The sequence below is a fragment of the Triticum aestivum genome, chromosome 3D (genome assembly GCF_018294505.1).
Source record: "Triticum aestivum cultivar Chinese Spring chromosome 3D, IWGSC CS RefSeq v2.1, whole genome shotgun sequence".
NCBI lineage: Eukaryota > Viridiplantae > Streptophyta > Magnoliopsida > Poales > Poaceae > Triticum > Triticum aestivum.
Window position 1 is genome coordinate 48,959,562 of NC_057802.1, and position 18,917 is coordinate 48,978,478.

An 18,917-nucleotide genomic window follows, 5' to 3' on the forward strand; every position below is an offset into this window, starting at 1 on the left:
AAAATTATGTTTATCAATGCATTAATTGCAATGCATGCATGCATAAAGTACATGCATTGGTCAATTTTCTCTTAATAATTGCATGCAATGATTTAATGCACCTTGGAATCTGAACATGTGATGGGGAACAGCTAAATTGAGCCTTATAAAACGAAAAAACTAAAATTTTGAGATAAGCCCTATAAACAGGAAAGAAGGGAGTAACATATTACGTTACTTTATTTGCCTCTCTCTTCATTAATTACCTGACACATCATCTTTTTTGCTTATGTGGCATGGATGTTAGGGCATTTCCAACAGTTTGTATGTTAGCTTGTTGGTAAAATATGTCATGTCATCAACCAACATCTTAACATACAACAATTTCAATGGGTTCTATCTAGTTTGCTCAATAGGAGGTGAGGTAATAAATAAGGTGCTCTCTCATTCTACATTGGAGCTTGTGTAAGGGGTGTTGGTTCATGTACATACAATTTTTCTCTCATTCCTCATTTATTATATGGCACATCATCAAAAATCCTATGTGGCAAAGTCTACCAACAACTATCTTACAATTATTGAAGATGCCCTTACTACCTATGTTATTCCCACTATGACCAGCCTAAATTAAGTAGTTCCGATCACACTTCACGCTGTTCGAAAGTTCTACTCAACGCGTTCCTACAAAGGAAGCCAACATGCAACAGGATTTATTTGTGCATAAAGTAAAGCAAGGTATATCATATCATGCATATTAGCATATACAAATTGGTAAAAAAAATTAAACATGGACGGAACACCAATTAATCTCTAGCCGTACGTATGTAGGCTCAGTTAATCGAACGGCCAGTGAGTTGCCGGTTCCTTGAGCACCCGGTTGGCCTCTGCTTGGCGAAGTTGTTCAAATAACTGTTTCAACTTCAAATCTGCCTGCAGCTTAATCCGTTCCAGATTACTGGGTCGACGACCTCTGCTTCTCGAGGATCGTCCCTGCCCCTGCAGCCACCACCCACGGATTAGCCATAAGTAGAATGCGTGACAACAAGTAGGAGTACTGTTACTGTATCACGATGAAAAACTGTCTCACCATGTCTGTCCTTGGCCCACGGATTAGTTCATGCAGTTCCTTCTTCTTTGATTCTAGGTCCCGGTCTAGAAGCCGTTCCTGCTGAATTCTTGCCGGCGACCTGTGCTTCCCGAGTATCGCCGCCGCCCCTACAGCCACCCAAAAGCCGGCGGCCATCAGGTTAGACATGGCTGCCTGCCTGTCTGTCTCTGTCTTGGGGTTTCTTGGCCGGCCAGAACTCGAAGGCGTTGGTCGTGATGTTGATCGATGAGAGCTAGGCGGTCAGGGCGTACGGCTTATGAATTATGTAGGCGATCGGCGGTACATAACGATCCGAGTCAGTCGCCGACTCGTCGTCTTCTTGTTCGAATCGATCAGAGTTCCTCCTCCCGGCTCTGCCTGCACCAACTCGTGTTCCTCTCGGACATGAAAGAAGCCGAGCATCGCTCAGCCGTGTACGCACGCAGACAGCCACAGACAGCCACACAGGAGCGGGCTTCAGCCGTCCAATGTGCTTAACTCTAGCTCGTCAGACCCAAACAGTGGTCTAGCTTGCACAACAACACATGAGTGGAAACCTTATATAAGAGTTTGTTAGGAGTAGTTGACCTTACTAAATCTGTGTTCTTTCATAGCTCTATTCTTTCTAAAATTAAATTGTGTCTCATGACAGTGACATGTAATTAAGATGTTCAGGATTTGTTCCACCTTCCACGCGCACCCACGTAAAAGATCTCTAAATTTGTGGAAAGCCTTTGTATTCTACGAGCCTCTGTTTATAAGAATCTCAGGTACAACCAGCCTACAGCTGTACAACTAATCCTCCATGGCGTTCCGTGAACACACGTACGTGAAGCTAGCCGCTCAAATTGGTGACGGGTCCCTTGAACCAGTGCCTGGCACTGACGACCCACGACGTCAGGACGAGGATGAAGAGCCCGCCGACGGCGACGGGCGTGTAGTTGAGCGTGTCCCTGGTCACCGGGTACATCACCGGCAGCGAGAAGAGCACGGTGATGGTGACCACCCAGAGCACGGCCACCCACCCCACCAGCACGCCGTAGCGCCCCAGGTTGAAGGGTCCCGGCACGAAGTGCTTCCGCGCCAGCGTCACCCGGAAGAAGATGGGCAGCGCGTACGCGATGTAGAGCCCGATCGTGGCGATGGACACCATGGCCTGGAACGCCACCAGGCTACCCAGCGACTGCAGTTTTCAATCAGAGGGTTTATCAGCGCAGGATTAACTGGAGCATGTAGTTGTACTGTTGTAGTAGTACGTTGACTACTGGGTGTCAATCCAGACAAGAGGTTCATGTTTACCGGCAACGCCATGCAGAGGGAGACGAAAGCCGAGAGCCAGACGGCGTTGATGGGCACCTCGTGCTCGTTCACTTTGTGCCACACGGACGACAGCGGCATCGCGCCGTCTCTCGAGAAAGCATACGCCATCCTAGCCATCAAACACAAGGAAACAGCGAGATTTCAGATCTACCAGCTATGTACCAAGCCAAGTGCATGCAGATAACCCAGGAAGACGATGATGATCACCTCGAGTTACTTGTGACGGAGCTCATGCCGCAGAAGTAAATGGCGACGGCGACGATCCCCAGGCAGACGATCCCGCCGACGCCGCTGCCGTAGCGGCTTTTGAAGGCCTGGTAGAAGACCTGGGCGATGGCGTACCCTCCAGCTTCATTGTCGGGGCTCAGCAGGGAGGGTATGTCCTTCACGGCGAAGGTGACGCCGAGTATGTATCCCCAGCCGACCACTATCGATATGCCGATGGCGCTGATGATCCCGATCGGCCCGTTCTTGTCTGCGTTCTTGGTCTCCTCCGTCTGCGTGCATGCCAATGCCATGCATGCATGAGCAAAAAAGCGTTACCAAGAGACCTAGTGCATATGTTGTCAGTGTCCTAACACCTACAAAAGCTCTCCTTAATTACCATATGCGCCGACGCGTCGTAACCTAAGAGCGTGTACTGGCTCATGAGGAGCCCCAGGAGGAAGATGTAGACATGGCTGTGTATTCCAGCGCCGTTGTCGGTGTTGAAATTGGTGAAGACGAACTTGGCGCTGGCCCTCTCCGTGGCAACGGCCGGCACGGCAATCATGAGGACGAAGACACCTAGCATGTTCCAAGCCGCCGCGAACTGGCCGAAGAAGGAGAGCCATGCAATGGGGAGGCTGTTGATGAGGGCGTGGCTGAGCAGGATGGCGGCGTGGATGGCGATGACCTCGTACTTGGACGCCAGGTACCCTCCGCCGTTGTTCCCGCCGGTGCTCAGCAGGATGATCACCTGGATCAGCTGCGCCAGCGAGTAGTCCACGCTCGTTGTCACTGCCCACTGCAACAAAATTCTTGCTCCTGTCACTTCGGGGTGTGTGAGAAAAAAAAATGTTCAGACAGACAGACAGACAAAGGTTCAGAGGGTTTTTACCTGTCCAACGATGTTAAACCTGCATGCATGCAACGCCAACGCAGCGGAGGGAGTAGACAACAAACATCACATCATTAGAGGCTGATAATTGACCGGAATGGTTCTTGTCTTGTCCCAACTAGAAGAACTGAAGAACCATACTGGTTCTAAAGAAAAAAAATTGAAGAACCATACATACTATAGGGAAAGTATCAGGTGATTTGGGCACTTAATAGTAAGGCCGTGCTACGCATCCGCCAGTTGAAGTTTGGGAAAGATCGACCACCTCCCACGCTGTTAGATCTTCCCACGTGAGCGTCACAAATTGCAACAAGCTAGTTGTTACGCTCATCCCTCTGCAACAACGACTTTGTTGCAAACCACTCTAAAGCGTTATCGTGTGACTTCACGAATTGCAACAAGTTGGTTGTTGCTGAAACAGAGACTTTGTGCCGAGACGTGATGTAACTTTTGCAACAATGGTATTGTTGCAGAAAACTTTGCAACTGTGGTGATATTGCAGAAAAAAAATTGTCTTCACTTTTATGCAAAGGTAATGTCGCAGATTTTTTTTGCCTTCACATTCATGCAACGTAGGTGATGTTGCGGGAGCAAAGTCTTGCAGCATTACTGATGTTGCGGAATTTATTTGCAAGGGTTGGCCCAAGTAGTAGGGTTTATTTGCAATGAATACGGTTGGCCTAGGTAGTAGGGCCCAGGCACGTGCACCAAGTCTTCATGCGAGTCGCGCGCCCTCACGATCTAGTGGACTAATGGGTCTCTATCTTACGGCCGCGCAAGCCACGGATGCAGCGAGAAAGATTGGCCAGTTGATTGGAAGCTTTTTCCTAATAGTAAAGGAAAATTTACTACAAAGTCTGTTTATGAGTGGCTAGAGAGAAGTTTATCTGGCCCCAACTATAAATGAATGTGGAAAGCTACAATCCCGTTGAAAATAAAAATAGGACAACGCTGGTGGTACCGAAACTCGCCCACACACTCTATAACACATAGACTGTGCCATGTCACCGCATGCATGCATGTGAGAATCTTTTTGGATTTCTAGTTTTTAAAATGTTTTATCTCTTAAATGAAAAATCTGATTGAAGATCCGTTTTCACCATTAAATCCCTCGCGATGAGATTTTCGAAACTAGATCTCATATCAATATGTTTCGACGACATTTTTTTGGGGTTAAAAGTTGCCATGCCTATTACACATGAATTACCATGGTGTTTACACTGAAGTTGCCATGATATGTTTCAGCTATTTTCTTCTACATTTAAAAGTAAATTTTGACATATTATAAAACAGAGAATTAACAAACTAGACTTGACATGAACCATAAACTAAAGTTGCCATGATACATGCACTTAAAATTGCCATGGTTCATACAAAAAAATAATTTTCATGGTCAAAATACTGGAATTGTCATCATCAAAATACTAAAATTGTCATGCTCTACAAACTAAAATTGCTACATGGCAACTTTAGTTTAAGCATTATGGCAACTACAGTGTAAACAGCAAGGCAACTTTTGGGCAAAAAAAATTTCGTCGAAACATATCAACATCGGGTCTAGTTTTGAAGATCTTGTCGAGACGGATTTAATGGTGAAAACGGATTTTTAATTGGATTTGTAATTAGGAGATAATACATTTTTAAGCCGAAAACCAAAAAGATTCCTGCTGATGTCATCTATTCACACGTGGCAAAATGAATGATAATGGAGGCGTGTGGGCGATGTACAAGATGCCACACGTGTGGGCGTTAGTTTTTTCGTAAAAATATTCCTGTGGAAGCTATTTCAAAACGCTGTGCTTACGCGGGATAACTTACGCAATAGGAATTGGCCTGGGAATCCTATTTGCTCTTTCTATACAAGTGTGGAGACAGCAAATCACTTGTTCTTTACTTGTCCGCTCGCCCGTACGGTCTGGGGGGTCCTGGGGGTAACAGCCGGGGCTTCTTGCTGTCCTCGGTCGCTTTGGCAAAGTTGGGCCTGGTTATATAAGTTCTTTCCGGAAGGGAAAAAGTTTTATATGATGATCATTGCTGCCACATGTTGGGGGATTTGGTGCCTCCGTAACAAAGTTACTTTCGACCAAAATGTTGCTCGTACTCCGCTGGCGGCTGTTTTCACTGCTTGCTCGTTTATGCTGTATTGGGCAGGATTGCTTAAAGAAAACGGCAAGACGAAGTTCCAGGCTGGGGTGAAGAGGTTGGCTCACGCGGCAGCTGCTCTGGCGGACAGATCTTACCCTCATGGCAGGCTTCTCCTGGGAGATAGAGACGGGATTCAGATCGGCTAGCTGGTGATCCTATCTAGTTTAATTAGCCTTGTCCCACTGGGGTTTGATGCCCGCTGGACTAGTATGAGGTTCTTTGGTATCATTTTGTTTGGCTCGTATGCCAGTAGTTTCATCCTTGAACTTAGGTTGGACAGTTGCTTAGAAAAAAGTGTCGTCAGGTTTTCGCCCCATGGCGGATGATCCGTTTCAGGGTCATCCTGTGGTGGGTTTCCTGACGGTAGCCAACTCGCTCCCCCCTTTCGCTCTCCTTTTGCTCGCAGATGTTTCGTTTTGGTCTGGTTTCCTTGGCTAGTGGTTGACTAAGACTTAAAACAGACTGATGTATTTTCGTTGATTGCAAAATTAATGAAAAGGGGTGTGAGCCCGGTTGGAAAAAAAAGTATCACGTGATACCATCCCTTAAATACTCACATGATACCAACTTTCAAACAACAATTTTAAAATGTTTCGTGTTCACATGGTATGTGTCTACGGCACCTAAAAAATCAGGTCCAAAGTGGAAATACACATTGAGAAATAAAAATGACAAATCTAGCATGAACAGTGCCACGAAAAGCCAAAAGCAAATTAACACTATTTGCATCTAGATCTGTCTTTTTGGTTTCTCAATGTGCATCTCAAATATGAAGCTGAAATTTTTAGGGGGTGTAGACACATTCCTGATGAACAGTCGCATTTTTCAGATTTTTTTTATTTTAAAAATATTTAAAATTGATTTGTTTTTAAGTGGCAGCATGTGGGAGTTGATACCACTGAATATTCTCCCCATACTAATAGTAGCATATGCTACTATCCAAACACCCGTCACTATCAAATCAAAATCAGATTTTCCCAGCAAAAGAAAAATCAAGATCAGATTCTATGGCGTCAATCAGGAGTCTAGTGGCCGGCCACACATGGTCAAAGCACGCAAAGTGGAGCGAGCACATGAACACAACACAAAGATCCGCGTCACGTCGTTAAACAACGTCAAATGCAGATCCATTTGCACTAGCACAGAGTGGCAACTTTGATCACATCTGATTGTCACAGGATCTGCTAGCTAAGACGGTTGTGGAAATGTCGTTTGAAAAAGAAAGGAAGAAATAATGGGATCCTTTGAGCGGTGCACGTGCAGTGCATCATGGACTCTTTGTGTCGGATTAGATATACCCCATCCGTATCAAAACATAAGATGTTTTTTGACATTGTTATAGTGTCAAAAAATGTCTGATGCTAAGTTACAGAGGTACTGCTACTCATGTTCAACCGGTCGAGTTCATGCAAAGAAATGAATCAAAAGATATTTGCGCGTCTCTTTCCAGCTTGAGTAAGATTACTACGCGCATTCAATTCAACAGCTCATTTTCGCACTCTAGTTCAAAGGAGAAGCACGTGCAGTCGCCTCAAAATTCGTCATGTCAGACTTACGCACCCTCCCTTTTCTTTGACAAATGGATATTCTATTATTGCACGGGCAGGAAGGAACCACGTCCTCCAATTCAATTCATTCACACAAAAGAAAGAAAAAAGACGTACTATCACACACACAGCAAGTGAAAGTGAAGTCTTACCATCCGGTGAGCCAGGAGGCGAAGGGGCCCCAGCGGCGCTCGCTGCAGAGCCTGGCGCTCCAGAAGTAGAGGCCGCCGGAGGTCGGGTAGGCGGAGCAGATCTCGGCCATGGCCAGGCCGACGACGGTGGTGAAGGCGCCGGCAATGGGCCAGCCGTACACCATCGTCACCGGCCCCCCGAACTGGAGCCCCGTCCCGTACAGCGTCGTGATGCCCGTCAGCACCGACACGATCGAGAAGGTCACCGAGAAGTTGGACAGCAGCCTGCAACACGGTTTAGCAAGTGCGATTTCTGAATCAAATGGAGATGGTGAAAAGTTAATGTGGCGTAGTGGGAGTTGCACGTACGAGAGATTGCGCTTGAGCTGCGGCTCGTAGCCGAGCAGCCGAAGCTTTTTTGAGTCGTAGTCGTCGCCGCCGCCGCCGGATATGACGGCGGCGGCCTCGTCGGCGGCGAGCCGGCTGTAGCTGCCCTGCCCTGCCATGCTCACTCTCTTTCAGACTACCAACCACCAGTCCGAGATCCAGAAGATGCTATCCATCCTAATGACTCGTGACACGAGCTTATAACGGAGAATGCGTGCGGTAAGGTGGGGCCCGCCGGCCCGCCTGGCTGCCTCAGATTCCGTGGAGAGTCCACCCGGCCATGTGCAATGGCGATCGCGTGGGCTGGGCGACGATCTCCTCCTGTCCCTCGTGGTGGTTTGATTAGATTAGCCCACGCCTCCTTGAGATAGATGTTCACCCCAAGTGGCTTTTGCCAAAGTAGTGCTTACTAACGAGTAAATTGTCAAAAACCATCCCATTGAAGGATAGGTTAGCACAAAACGGTACTGTACATTTTTTCATAAAACATCATGCCTACGGTAAATCTTTTTTTGGCATAAACCACTGATCATGTTTATGACAGACGGGTCCCATTCGTCGGAGCTGACCGGGCAAAAAAAGGCCGCGTGGGCACCTTGCCCGGTCTTCTCTGGCCAAACACCACACCCAACCCAGTCTATCTTCTTTCTCTTGCTCGATCCCCATTCCCCAATCAAGCCATCGCCGCCCTCTATTCCCTCTGTGCCGGCTGCCCCTACCCAGCGAGGCGCCCTGGCGACTCCGCCTTCCTGGTGCCGAGGCGCGCTGCCCCCTCTCTGACGGGCATCAAGCCAACGACCTCCTCACCTCTTCTCCATCTCCAGCACGATGGCGCCCGAAGGAGTGCGTCCACACCTTCATCTTGGCCTTCCCCGTCCCTTGGATCTTGCCCCGGGCGCTCCTCCTCCTTTCTCCCACAGGCAACAGGCCGGCGGCAAGAGAGGATGTGCGGCGAGAATCTTACTCTCATCCACCACTGCATCTAATGAGCCACGACCTGACTAAGATGGTGCTCCTCTCCTTCATGGCTGGTGATCGGAGAGACCAACGAGCGCGAGGGACGAGGGCAGCGGTGGAGCTCCCTGCTCCTCTCCATGGGCAGCGACGGAGCGGCTACTCCTCTCCTCCATTTTCAGCGGCGAAGCTGCTGCTCTTCTCCTACATGGGTAGACAGCGACAGGATTCGATGACGCGGGCGGGATCTCTCTGATGATGCAGCGAGGACGGCATCTCCGACACCAGCATGGAATTCCACGGCAAGGGCGGCATCTCTGGCACCGGCACGAAATTGCGAGTGAGCTGCATTGCCGAGTCAACGCAGCTGGGCAGCAGACTCCTCGTCGCGTTTTTGACTAGTCAAAGTGCCCACGTGGCATAATTTTGCCCCATCGGCTCCTGACGAGCGGGACCTATCTGTCGTAAACGTGCTCAAAGCGTCAAAGTCTACCAATCAGTGGTTTTTGCAAAAAAAAATAGATAAGGCGAGGTGTTCTCAATGCGATTGTTTCTTGCAATTTATTCCTTACAAACAGGCCTCAAAGTTCTACAGCCTGACCAGCTAGCAAACACGCAGGTCATCAAGCAACCTTGATGCGTCTATCCTATTGGATTATACAACAATAATTGTGAAGACATGTCTGGTGCGTTTCAACAATGGAACTTAAGACAGTGGTTTCCGTAAAAATGACAGCATGGAATTTCCACTGCATTCCAATAGAGAAGGGATCAATCTCCAACTTTCATGGTATTATATGTAAGAGCGGCCGCAGCTCCTAGATAGGAACTAGTCCACAAAGTTATAAAATTTGTCAAATTCATAATCTGCCAAAAGAAAAAGACTTGCAGATCATGTGTTTGAAATTAGAGTCACAAAGCCAAACAGTCAGTCTTGTTTTCAGAAAAGACAAAGGATAAATGACAATTCGATGCATACATGATTAAGAGTCCTCCAGGACAATGTCACACATGGCCCATCCACACATGCAAGCGAAACATACTAGCAAAGTAGATTCTACAGACGGTAAAAGGATTCGCGAGAAGGCTCACACAACACAACTGAGCAAACTGGCTTCATCAACAAATTAGCAGCGCGTGACGTCGTCATCAGGAAAAGGAGTGTCGCCTCTTTGGATGATGCACATTGTAGAATGCTTGGCCTGTAACCGCAAAGAGCAGATACATTATCAGACATCAAGCAAACAGAGAGTGAAGCCAGCGATATACTTGTGTGCTACGCCGTGGTGGGGATAAGAACTCAGCAGCATACAGAGGATCATTGACCAGCAAAGGATTACAATGCATTAAAATTCCAAACGCGATTTTCAGCTCCTTCTCTGAAGATGACACCCAAAGCTGACACAAAAATGACAAGACATGTAAAATCGGTTCAACCAAATAGGACATCATAATCCACCGCAGTGCCAAACACAGCCTTAACCAAAGCACTCGGTGTATCAGCTACTAGGACAGTGTTATGTTATTACTATTATTAGACGAAAAAAGATAACTCAAGGCAAAATTTGCTCGTATAAATCGTAAGGTACTGTTTCAATAGAATACCACTCGTCGGGTCTAAAACACACCATCCTTAGCGCCTGGTGAAACTGCTGGCACTCTTATTAGTATGTCACATTCTGTTAGCCTACAAAAATACTCTTCAAAATTATCTATAACAAAATAACTATGTTGCCCCTCAAGCTTAAATGAGCAAAAAGAAAAAGCAAAAAATTGAAACGCTCTTTGTTGACCAGCTTGCCTGTTTGCCAGCTTGTGTCAGTAAACAAGAGCATATAATAAGTTGACAATACAGCAATACAAAAGAATGGCTGAAGAAACGTTCGCCGTGCCCGTGCTACTTAGTTTGATTGGGAGAAAATGTTGAATATATGCCCTAGAGGCAATAATAAAATGGTTATTATTATATTTCCTTGTTCATCATAATTGTCTATTGTTCATGCTATAATTGTGTTATCCGGAAATCGTAATACATGTGTGAACTCATAGACTATAACATGTCCCTAGTGAGCCTTTAGTTGACTAGCTCGTTGATCAATAAATAGTTACGGTTTCCTGACCATGGACATTAGATATCATTGATAACGGGATCACATCATTAGGAGAATGATGTGATGGACAAGACTCAATCCTAAGCATAGCACTAGATCGTGTAGTTCGTTTGCTAAAGCTTTTCTAATGTCAAGTATCATTTCCTTAGACCATGAGATCGTGCAACTCCCGGACACCGTAGGAATGCTTTGGGTGTACCAAACGTCACAACGTAACTGGGTGGCTATAAAGGTGCACTACAGGTATCTCCGAAAGTGTCTGTTGGGTTGGCACGGATCGAGACTGGGATTTGTCACTCCGTATGACGGAGAGGTATCTCTGGGCCCACTCGGTATTGCATCATCATAATGAGCTCAATGTGACTAAGTAGTTAGTCACGGGATCATGCATTACGGAACGAGTAAAGTGACTTGCCGGTAACGAGATTGAACGAGGTATTGGGATACCGACGATCGAATCTCGGGCAAGTAACGTACCGATTGACAAAGAGAATTGTGTACGGGATTGCTTGAATCCTCGACATCATGTTTCATCCGATGAGACCATCGTGGAACGTGTGGGAGCCAACATGGGTATCCAGATCCCGCTGTTGGTTATTGGCTAGAGAGGTGTCTCGGTCATGTCTGCATGATTCCCGAACCCGTAGGGTCTACACACTTAAGGTTCGGTGACGCTATAGTTGTAGAGATATTAGTATGCGGTTAACCGAAAGTTGTTCGGAGTCCCGGATGAGATCCCAGACGTCACGAGGAGTTTCGAAATGGTCCGAAGGTAAAGATTTATATATAGGAAGTCCAGTTTCGACCACCGGGAGAGTTTCGGGGGTCACCGGTATTGTACCGGGGCCACCGGAAGGGTCCCGGGGGTCCACCGGGTGGGGCCACCTATCCCAGAGGGCCCCATGGGCTGAAGTGGCGTGGAAACCAGCCCCTGGTGGGCTGGTGCGCCCCACCTAAGGGCCCAAGGCGCCTAGGATTGGAAACCCTAGAGGGGCCGCCGCCGCCCCTCTAGATGGGATCTCCAAGGGGGCATGCGCCCCCCCTAGCCCCTATATATAGTGGAGGTGAGGGAGGGCAGCCGCACCTAAGCCCTGGCGCCTCCCTCTCCCTCCCGTGACACCTCTTCCTCCTCCAGTAGCGCTTGGCGAAGCCTTGCTGGAATCCCGCTGCTTTCACCACCACGCCGTCGTGCTGCTGGATCTCCATCAACTTCTCCTTCCCCCTTGCTGGATCAAGAAGGAGGAGACGTCTCCGCTCCATACGTGTGTTGAACGCGGAGGTGACGTCCGTTCGGCGCTAGGATCATCGGTTATTTGAATCATGACGAGTACGACTCCATCAACCCCGTTCTCTTGAACGCTTCCGCTCGTGATCTATAAGGTTTGTAGATGCACTCCTCTCTCTCTCTCTCGTTGCTAGATGACTCCATAGATTGATCTTGGTGATGCGTAGAAAATTTTAAATTTCTGTTACGATCACCAACAGTGGCATCATGAGCTAGGTCTATACGTAGTTTCTATGCACGAGTAGAACACAAGTTGTTGTGGGCGTCGATTTTGTCAATTTACTTGCTGTTACTAGTCTTATCTTGATTCAGCGGAATCGTGGGACGAAGCGGCCCGGACCGACCTTACACGTACGCTTACGTGAGACAGGTTCCACCAACTGACATACACTAGTTGCATAAGGTGGCTAGCGGGTGTCTGTCTCTCCCACTTTAGTCGGATCGGATTCGATGAAAAGGGTCCTTATGAAGGGTAAATAGAAATTGGCATATCACGTTGTGGTTTTGGCGTAGGTAAGAATCGTTCTTACTAGAAACCTATAGCAGCCACGTAAAAAATTTGCAACAACAATTAGAGAACGTCTAACTTGTTTTTGCAGCATGTGTCATGTGATGTGATATGGCCAGAAGAATGTGATGAATGATATATGTGATGTATGAGATTGATCATGTTCTTGTAATAGGAATCACGACTTGCATGTCGATGAGTATGACAACCGGCAGGAGCCTAGGAGTTGTCTTAATTTATTTATGACCTGCGTGTCAACTAAAACGTCATGTAATTACTTTACTTTATTGCTAACCGTTAGCCATGGTAGTAGAAGTAATAGTTGGCGAGACAACTTCATGAAGACACGATGATGGAGATCATGGTGTCATGCCGGTGACGATGATGATCATGGCGCCTCGAAGATGGAGATCAAAAGGAGCAAAATGATATTGGTCATATCATGTCACTATTTGATTGCATGTGATGTTTATCATGTTTTACATCTTATTTGCTTAGAACGACGGTAGCATAAATAAGATGATCCCTCGCTAAAATTTCAAGAAAGTGTTTCCCCTAACTGTGCACCGTTGCGAAGGTTCGTTGTTCCGAAGCACCACGTGATGATCGGGTGTGATAGGTTCTAACGTTCGCATACAACGGGTGTAAGCCAGATTTACACACGCAATACACTTAGGTTGACTTGACGAGCCTAGCATGTACAGACATGGCCTCGGAACACAAGAGACCGAAAGGTCGAACATGAGTCGTATAGCAGATACGATCAACATGAAGATGATCACCAATGATGACTAGTCCGTCTCACGTGATGATTGGACACGGCCTAGTTGACTCGGATCATGTATCACTTAGATGACTAGAGAGATGTCTGTCTGAGTGGGAGTTCATTAATAATTTGATTAGATGAACTTAATTATCATGAACTTAGTCTAAAATCTTTACAATATGTCTTGTAGATCAAATGGCCCACGGTAATGTCAACCTCAACTTCAACGCGTTCCTAGAGAAAACCAAGCTGAAAGACGATGGTAGCAACTATACAGACTGGGTCCGAAACTTGAGGATCATCCTCATAGCTGCCAAGAAAGCATATGTGCTTGAAGCACCGCTAGGTGAAGCACCCGTCCCAGCAAACCAAGACGTTATGAACGCCTGGCAAACATGTGTTGATGATTACTCCCTGGTTCAGTGCGGCATGCTTTACAGCTTAGAACCGGGGCTCCAAAAGCGTTTCGAGCAGCACGGAGCATATGAGATGTTCCAGGAGCTGAAAATGGTTTTCCAAACTCATGCCCGGGTCGAGAGATATGAAGTCTCCGACAAGTTCTACAGTTGTAAGATGGAGGAGAATAGTTTTGTCAGCGAGCACATACTCAAAATGTCTGGGTTGCACAACCGCTTATCTCAGCTGGAAGTTAATCTCCCGGATGATGCGGTCGTTGACAGAATCCTTCAGTCGCTCCCACCTATTACAAGAGCTTTGTGATGAACTTCAATATGTAGGCGATGGAAAAGACCATTCCTGAGGTATATTCAATGCTGAAATCAGCGGAGGTGGAGATCAAAAAGGAACATCAAGTGTTGATGGTGAATAAAACCACTAAGTTCAAGAAAGGCAAGGGTAAGAAGAACTTCAAGAAAGACGGCAAGGGAGTTGCCGCGCCCGGTAAGCAAGCTGCCGGGAAGAAGACAAAGAATGGACTCAAGCCTGAGATTGAGTGCTTTTATTGCAAGGGAAGTGGTCACTGGAAGCGGAACTGCCCCAAATACTCAGCGGACAAGAAGGCCGGCAACACCAAAGGTATATGTGATATACATGTAATTGATGTGTACCTTACCAGTACTCGTAGTAGCTCCTGGGTATTTGATACCGGTGCGGTTGCTCATATTTGTAACTCAAAACAGGAACTGCGGAATAAGCGGAGACTGGCGAAGGACGAGGTGACGATGCGCGTCGGGAATGGTTCCAAGGTCGATGTGATCGCCGTCGGCACGCTACCTCTGCATCTACCTACGGGATTAGTTTTAAACCTCAATAATTGTTATTTAGTGCCAGCTTTGAGCATGAACATTGTATCTGGATCTCGTTTGATGCAAGATGGCTACTCATTTAAATCCGAGAATAATGGTTGTTCTATTTATATGAGAGATATGTTTTATGGTCATGCCCCGCTGGTCAATGGTTTATTCTTAATGAATCTAGAACGTGATGTTACACATATTCATAGTGTGAATACCAAGAAATGTAAGGTTGATAATGATAGTCCCACATACTTGTGGCACTGCCGCCTTGGTCACATTGGTGTCAAACGCATAAAGAAACTCCATGCAGATGGACTTTTGGAGTCTCTAGATTATGAATCATTTGACACGTGCGAACCATGCCTCATGGGCAAAATGACCAAGACTCCGTTCTCCGGAACAATGGAGCGAGCAACCAACTTATTGAAAATCATACATACTGATGTGTGCGGTCCAATGAGCGTTGAGGCTCGCGGTGGCTATCGTTATGTTCTCACCCTCACTGATGACTTGAGTAGATATGGGTATGTCTACTTAATGAAACACAAGTCTGAGACCTTTGAAAAGTTCAAGGAATTTCAGAGTGAGGTTGAGAATCAACGTGACAGGAAAATAAAATTCTTACGATCAGATCGTGGAGGGGAATATTCGAGTCACGAATTTGGCACACAGTTAAGGAAATGTGGAATTGTTTCACAACTCACGCCGCCTGGAACACCTCAGCGTAATTGATGGGAAATGATATAGAATTCTTGGAAAGCATAAAGGCCTACTTGAATAAGTGTTTTTCAATGAAGGACCTTGGAGAAGCTGCTTACATATTAGGCATCAAGATCTCTAGAGATAGATCGAGACGCCTCATAGGTCTTTCACAAAGCACATACCTTGATAAGATATTGAAGAAGTTCAATATGGATCAGTCCAAGAAGGGGTTCTTACCTGTATTGCAAGGTGTGAGATTGAGCACGGCTCAATGCCCGACCACGGCAGAAGATAGAGAAAAGATGAGTGTCATCCCCTATGCCTCGGCCATAGGGTCTATTATGTATGCCATGCTGTGTACCAGACCTGATGTAAACCTTGCCGTAAGTTTGGTAGGGAGGTACCAAAGTAATCCCGGCATGAAACACTGGACAACGGTCAAGAACATCCTGAAGTAACTGAAAAGGACTAAGGATATGTTTCTCATTTATGTAGGTGGCGAAGAACTTGTCGTAAAGGGTTACGTCGATGCTATCTTCGACACAGATCTGGATGACTCTAAGTCACAAACTGGATACGTGTATATTTTGAATGGTGGGGCGGTCAGCTGGTGCAGTTGCAAGCAAAGTGTCGTAGCGGAATCTACATGTGAAGGATTTCAGCACCACGCCGTCGTGCTACTGGATCTCAATCAACTTCTACTTCCCCCTTGCTGGATCAAGAAGGAGGAGACGTCTCCGCTCCGTACGTGTGTTGAACGTGGAGGTGCCGTCCGTTCGGCGCTAGGATCATCGGTGATTTGGATCACGACGAGTACGACTCCATCAACCCCGTTCTTTTGAACGCTTCCGCTCGCGATCTACAAGGGTATGTAGATGCACTCCTATCTCTCGTTGCTAGATGACTCCATAGATTGATCTTGGTGATGCGTAAAAAAATTTTAAATTTCTGTTACGATCCCCAACAGAAAATACTACCAAAACCCACACTAACATCCAAATGGTAAAAATCTATGCATGCCTTGTTGTTGTTAGACTATTTTTAGGGTATACTTAATACATTAATGGCCATGCTAATCGTTGGGGGAATGAAAAAATGTGGAGTTCGTGAGAAGATCCTGCTTGATGTACATATAAAGATTAATACAAAATAGGCCCCAGTAAATCTGTAATCCAATTTGGCATATAAAAATAGCCAAATAAGCCTTAAGAATCAAAATAACAGAACAGCCCTCATAGTTTACATTAATCTGGTAAAATCGTATTAATATAAACCTACAAATGCATACTCCCTCTGCACCAAAATGTAACACGTTTTTTGGTTTTGCATAGGGCATAAAAAACATCTTACATTTTGTTACGGAGAGAGTATTTGCCAGTTTCTTCCTAAGATGGCAGTATATCCTTTTTTAAAGGTTCTTCACAAAACTCCAGTGAGGAGGAGCTATTATTTACATGGTCTACTTATTGATCCTTAAACCAACATTCAACTAGATGTCATTTTTAGTTGTTATATCATCAGCTGGGAGAGCCACTAGCTACATAACTGCAAGCGGCATTACCAAGTCAAGTTTAACAAAATCAGAAAATTTGATTGGGTATTGAGAATGACGCTCAGAACTGGCTGAACTCATTTTTATGGTCCCACCCCTGGTAAATATGTGCATACAAATACAGTACTCACCTCAGCAGTGAAAACCTGTAGCCTCTTGACTCAGCAGATTTCCTATGTAAATACACATAGACTTGAAATCTTCCAGCTGCCACAAATCTGTGTAAGTTTCTGTTTTTGGATCATAAACCTGTAGCAGACCCGTTAATTGCATCACAAAGACAATCCTCTCGTCATCTAACACCAGCAAAGGATAACTAAAATGATCCTCACGTCGGTAATAACCTATGCTGTACTTTTTAACCCAGACACCTTTCTCACGATCCATCAGAAACCATAGGTCCATCGATTGAGGTAAACTATGATGAACCTGCGCCACGGCTCTGGGGTCCTCGAAGACAGGAAGCACATCTTCTTCGTCATATAAGCTGCTGACTTGTCCCGGACCATCAATCGGCGGCATCCATTCTTCTGTCTTCAGGTTGAATGCAGCTATACTGGCTGGTTTGATGGTCACCTTCGAATGATACATGTTAGAAAAATCCATCAAGAAATACAAGACCCCATCGATGGCCGCGCTTTTCATCGTGTGATCGGAAAAGACACGGCCGGGAGGTCCTGGTCTTGCCCTCCACCGTCCAGCGCTGCGGCCGTTGAGAGTCATGACCTCGCACAGCTGCTGCGGACTAACCAGAGGGCGAACTTCAAGGAAGCGGAACGCCTTGTACACTCCTGTGGAGGGGACTTTCCCAAAAACGCATGACTCCATGTATGCCTTTCTTGTCTTCAGCAAACCGGCATACTTCATGGAGCTGTGAGCTGATGACAGCACCCGTGGCCGGGTCAAGCAGGGTGACAGGCACGCCCAGAGGGTGTCGCCCTCCGACGAGGCAGACACGGTCGAGGCGCGTGCGCGGCACTCTCAGGTCGGGGCCGGAGGTGCGTATCCGCTTGATGACGTCGCCGGAGAGCAGATCCACGATGCTGACGCCGCGGGACTCGCCGTCGGCGAAGGTGGTGGCGAGGAGCGGGCCCGGGTGGCGGGCCGCGTGGGCCTTGACGAAGATCGGGTCCAGGGTGAGAGAGCGCCACGAGGGGCTGACGGCGCGGAGGCGGCATACATCCTTCGCCGGGAGACGCAGCAGGATGTCGTAGAGCGCGTCGCGGGGCAGCTCGCCGGCGATGTGCTCCGAGGGCGGCAGCTCGCCCCGCTTTTCGGACGACGGCGACGCCATCGCTGAGGTCGCCAATGCTAGATCTGCAAACAGCACCACGAGAACTTATCTGAATAATGTGAGTAGGAAATGGTGAGCTCGAATGATACCGCGCGGGCGTAGAAAGAGAGAGAACCAGGGCGGCGTGGGGATCGCCGGCGTCGGTGGTGCGAGCGGACGGGCGGCGGCGAGGTCAGGGTTCCAGAGGTAGGGGTTTGGAGATTGGGATTGTAGCTTGGGACTGAGAATGGGGGAGGCTGAACACTCTAGCCCATCAGAATTGGTGTAGCCTGGGCATGGCCCAGTAGAAGTTGCATAACAATTAATTGACGCACTTCGGCCCGGCAAGGTAGATAAATATTTCATGGTCATGTTGTTTTTTTCTACTTTAAATGATTTGGGACTTCAAAAAGTTCCGAATTTTTTTTAAAAATGAGGATTTTCAAATAAAATATTTAATAAATCAGAAAATGTTTGTGGTTTCAAAATTTGTTTCTAAAATTATAAAAAATGTTTTCTTATTCAAAAAGTTCAAAATTTTGAAAACAAATGTTCAGAAAATCAAAAAATGTTCATGATTGTTTTTAAAGTTCGTGTATTGAAAGAGGTTAATGAAATTGAACAAAATTTCACCAACAAAAAATGTTCATGAATGGAAAAATATCCAAAAAAAATTAAAAACTGTTCATGACTTACAAAATAGTTTATTTATTGTTAAAATGTTTTTCGCTTGTGCCGGCGCCCCCCAGTGCGCCGGGTTCGGCTCAGGTGCGCCGGCTGTTATTTCGGCCCAACCCGACGAAAAACGGACTCCT

At 46.7% G+C, this 18,917-nt stretch overlaps 1 protein-coding gene and 1 pseudogene across 1 annotated transcript; both read right to left on the reverse strand.

Moving 5' to 3' along the window:
• Window positions 1-1,697: 1,697 nt before the first annotated feature.
• On the reverse strand, window positions 1,698-7,938 carry LOC123077303 (amino-acid permease BAT1 homolog). Its single transcript, XM_044499555.1, has 7 exons — window positions 7,678-7,938; window positions 7,330-7,593; window positions 3,486-3,504; window positions 2,991-3,392; window positions 2,594-2,883; window positions 2,366-2,495; window positions 1,698-2,249 (listed from the first exon to the last, which is right to left on the reverse strand). Exons 1-7 carry the CDS (start codon window positions 7,812-7,814, stop codon window positions 1,902-1,904), a joined length of 1,590 nt encoding a protein of 529 aa, XP_044355490.1. The 5' UTR covers window positions 7,815-7,938; the 3' UTR covers window positions 1,698-1,901.
• A 1,608-nt stretch (window positions 7,939-9,546) lies between these two features.
• LOC123077304 (putative F-box protein At1g47765) lies at window positions 9,547-18,417 on the reverse strand (annotated as a pseudogene).
• Between the last annotated feature and the right edge of the window lie 500 nt (window positions 18,418-18,917).

Coding starts and splice junctions, on each gene's coding strand:
- LOC123077303 (XM_044499555.1), bottom strand. CDS start 7,814: ATGGCAGGGCAGGGCAGCTACAGCCGGCTCGCCGCCGACGAGGCCGCC. Junction 2,496..2,593: donor TCCGTCACAAGTAACTCGAG/GTGATCATCATC, acceptor TTTGATGGCTAG/GATGGCGTATGCTTTCTCGA. Junction 2,250..2,365: donor CCCTCTGCATGGCGTTGCCG/GTAAACATGAAC, acceptor TGAAAACTGCAG/TCGCTGGGTAGCCTGGTGGC.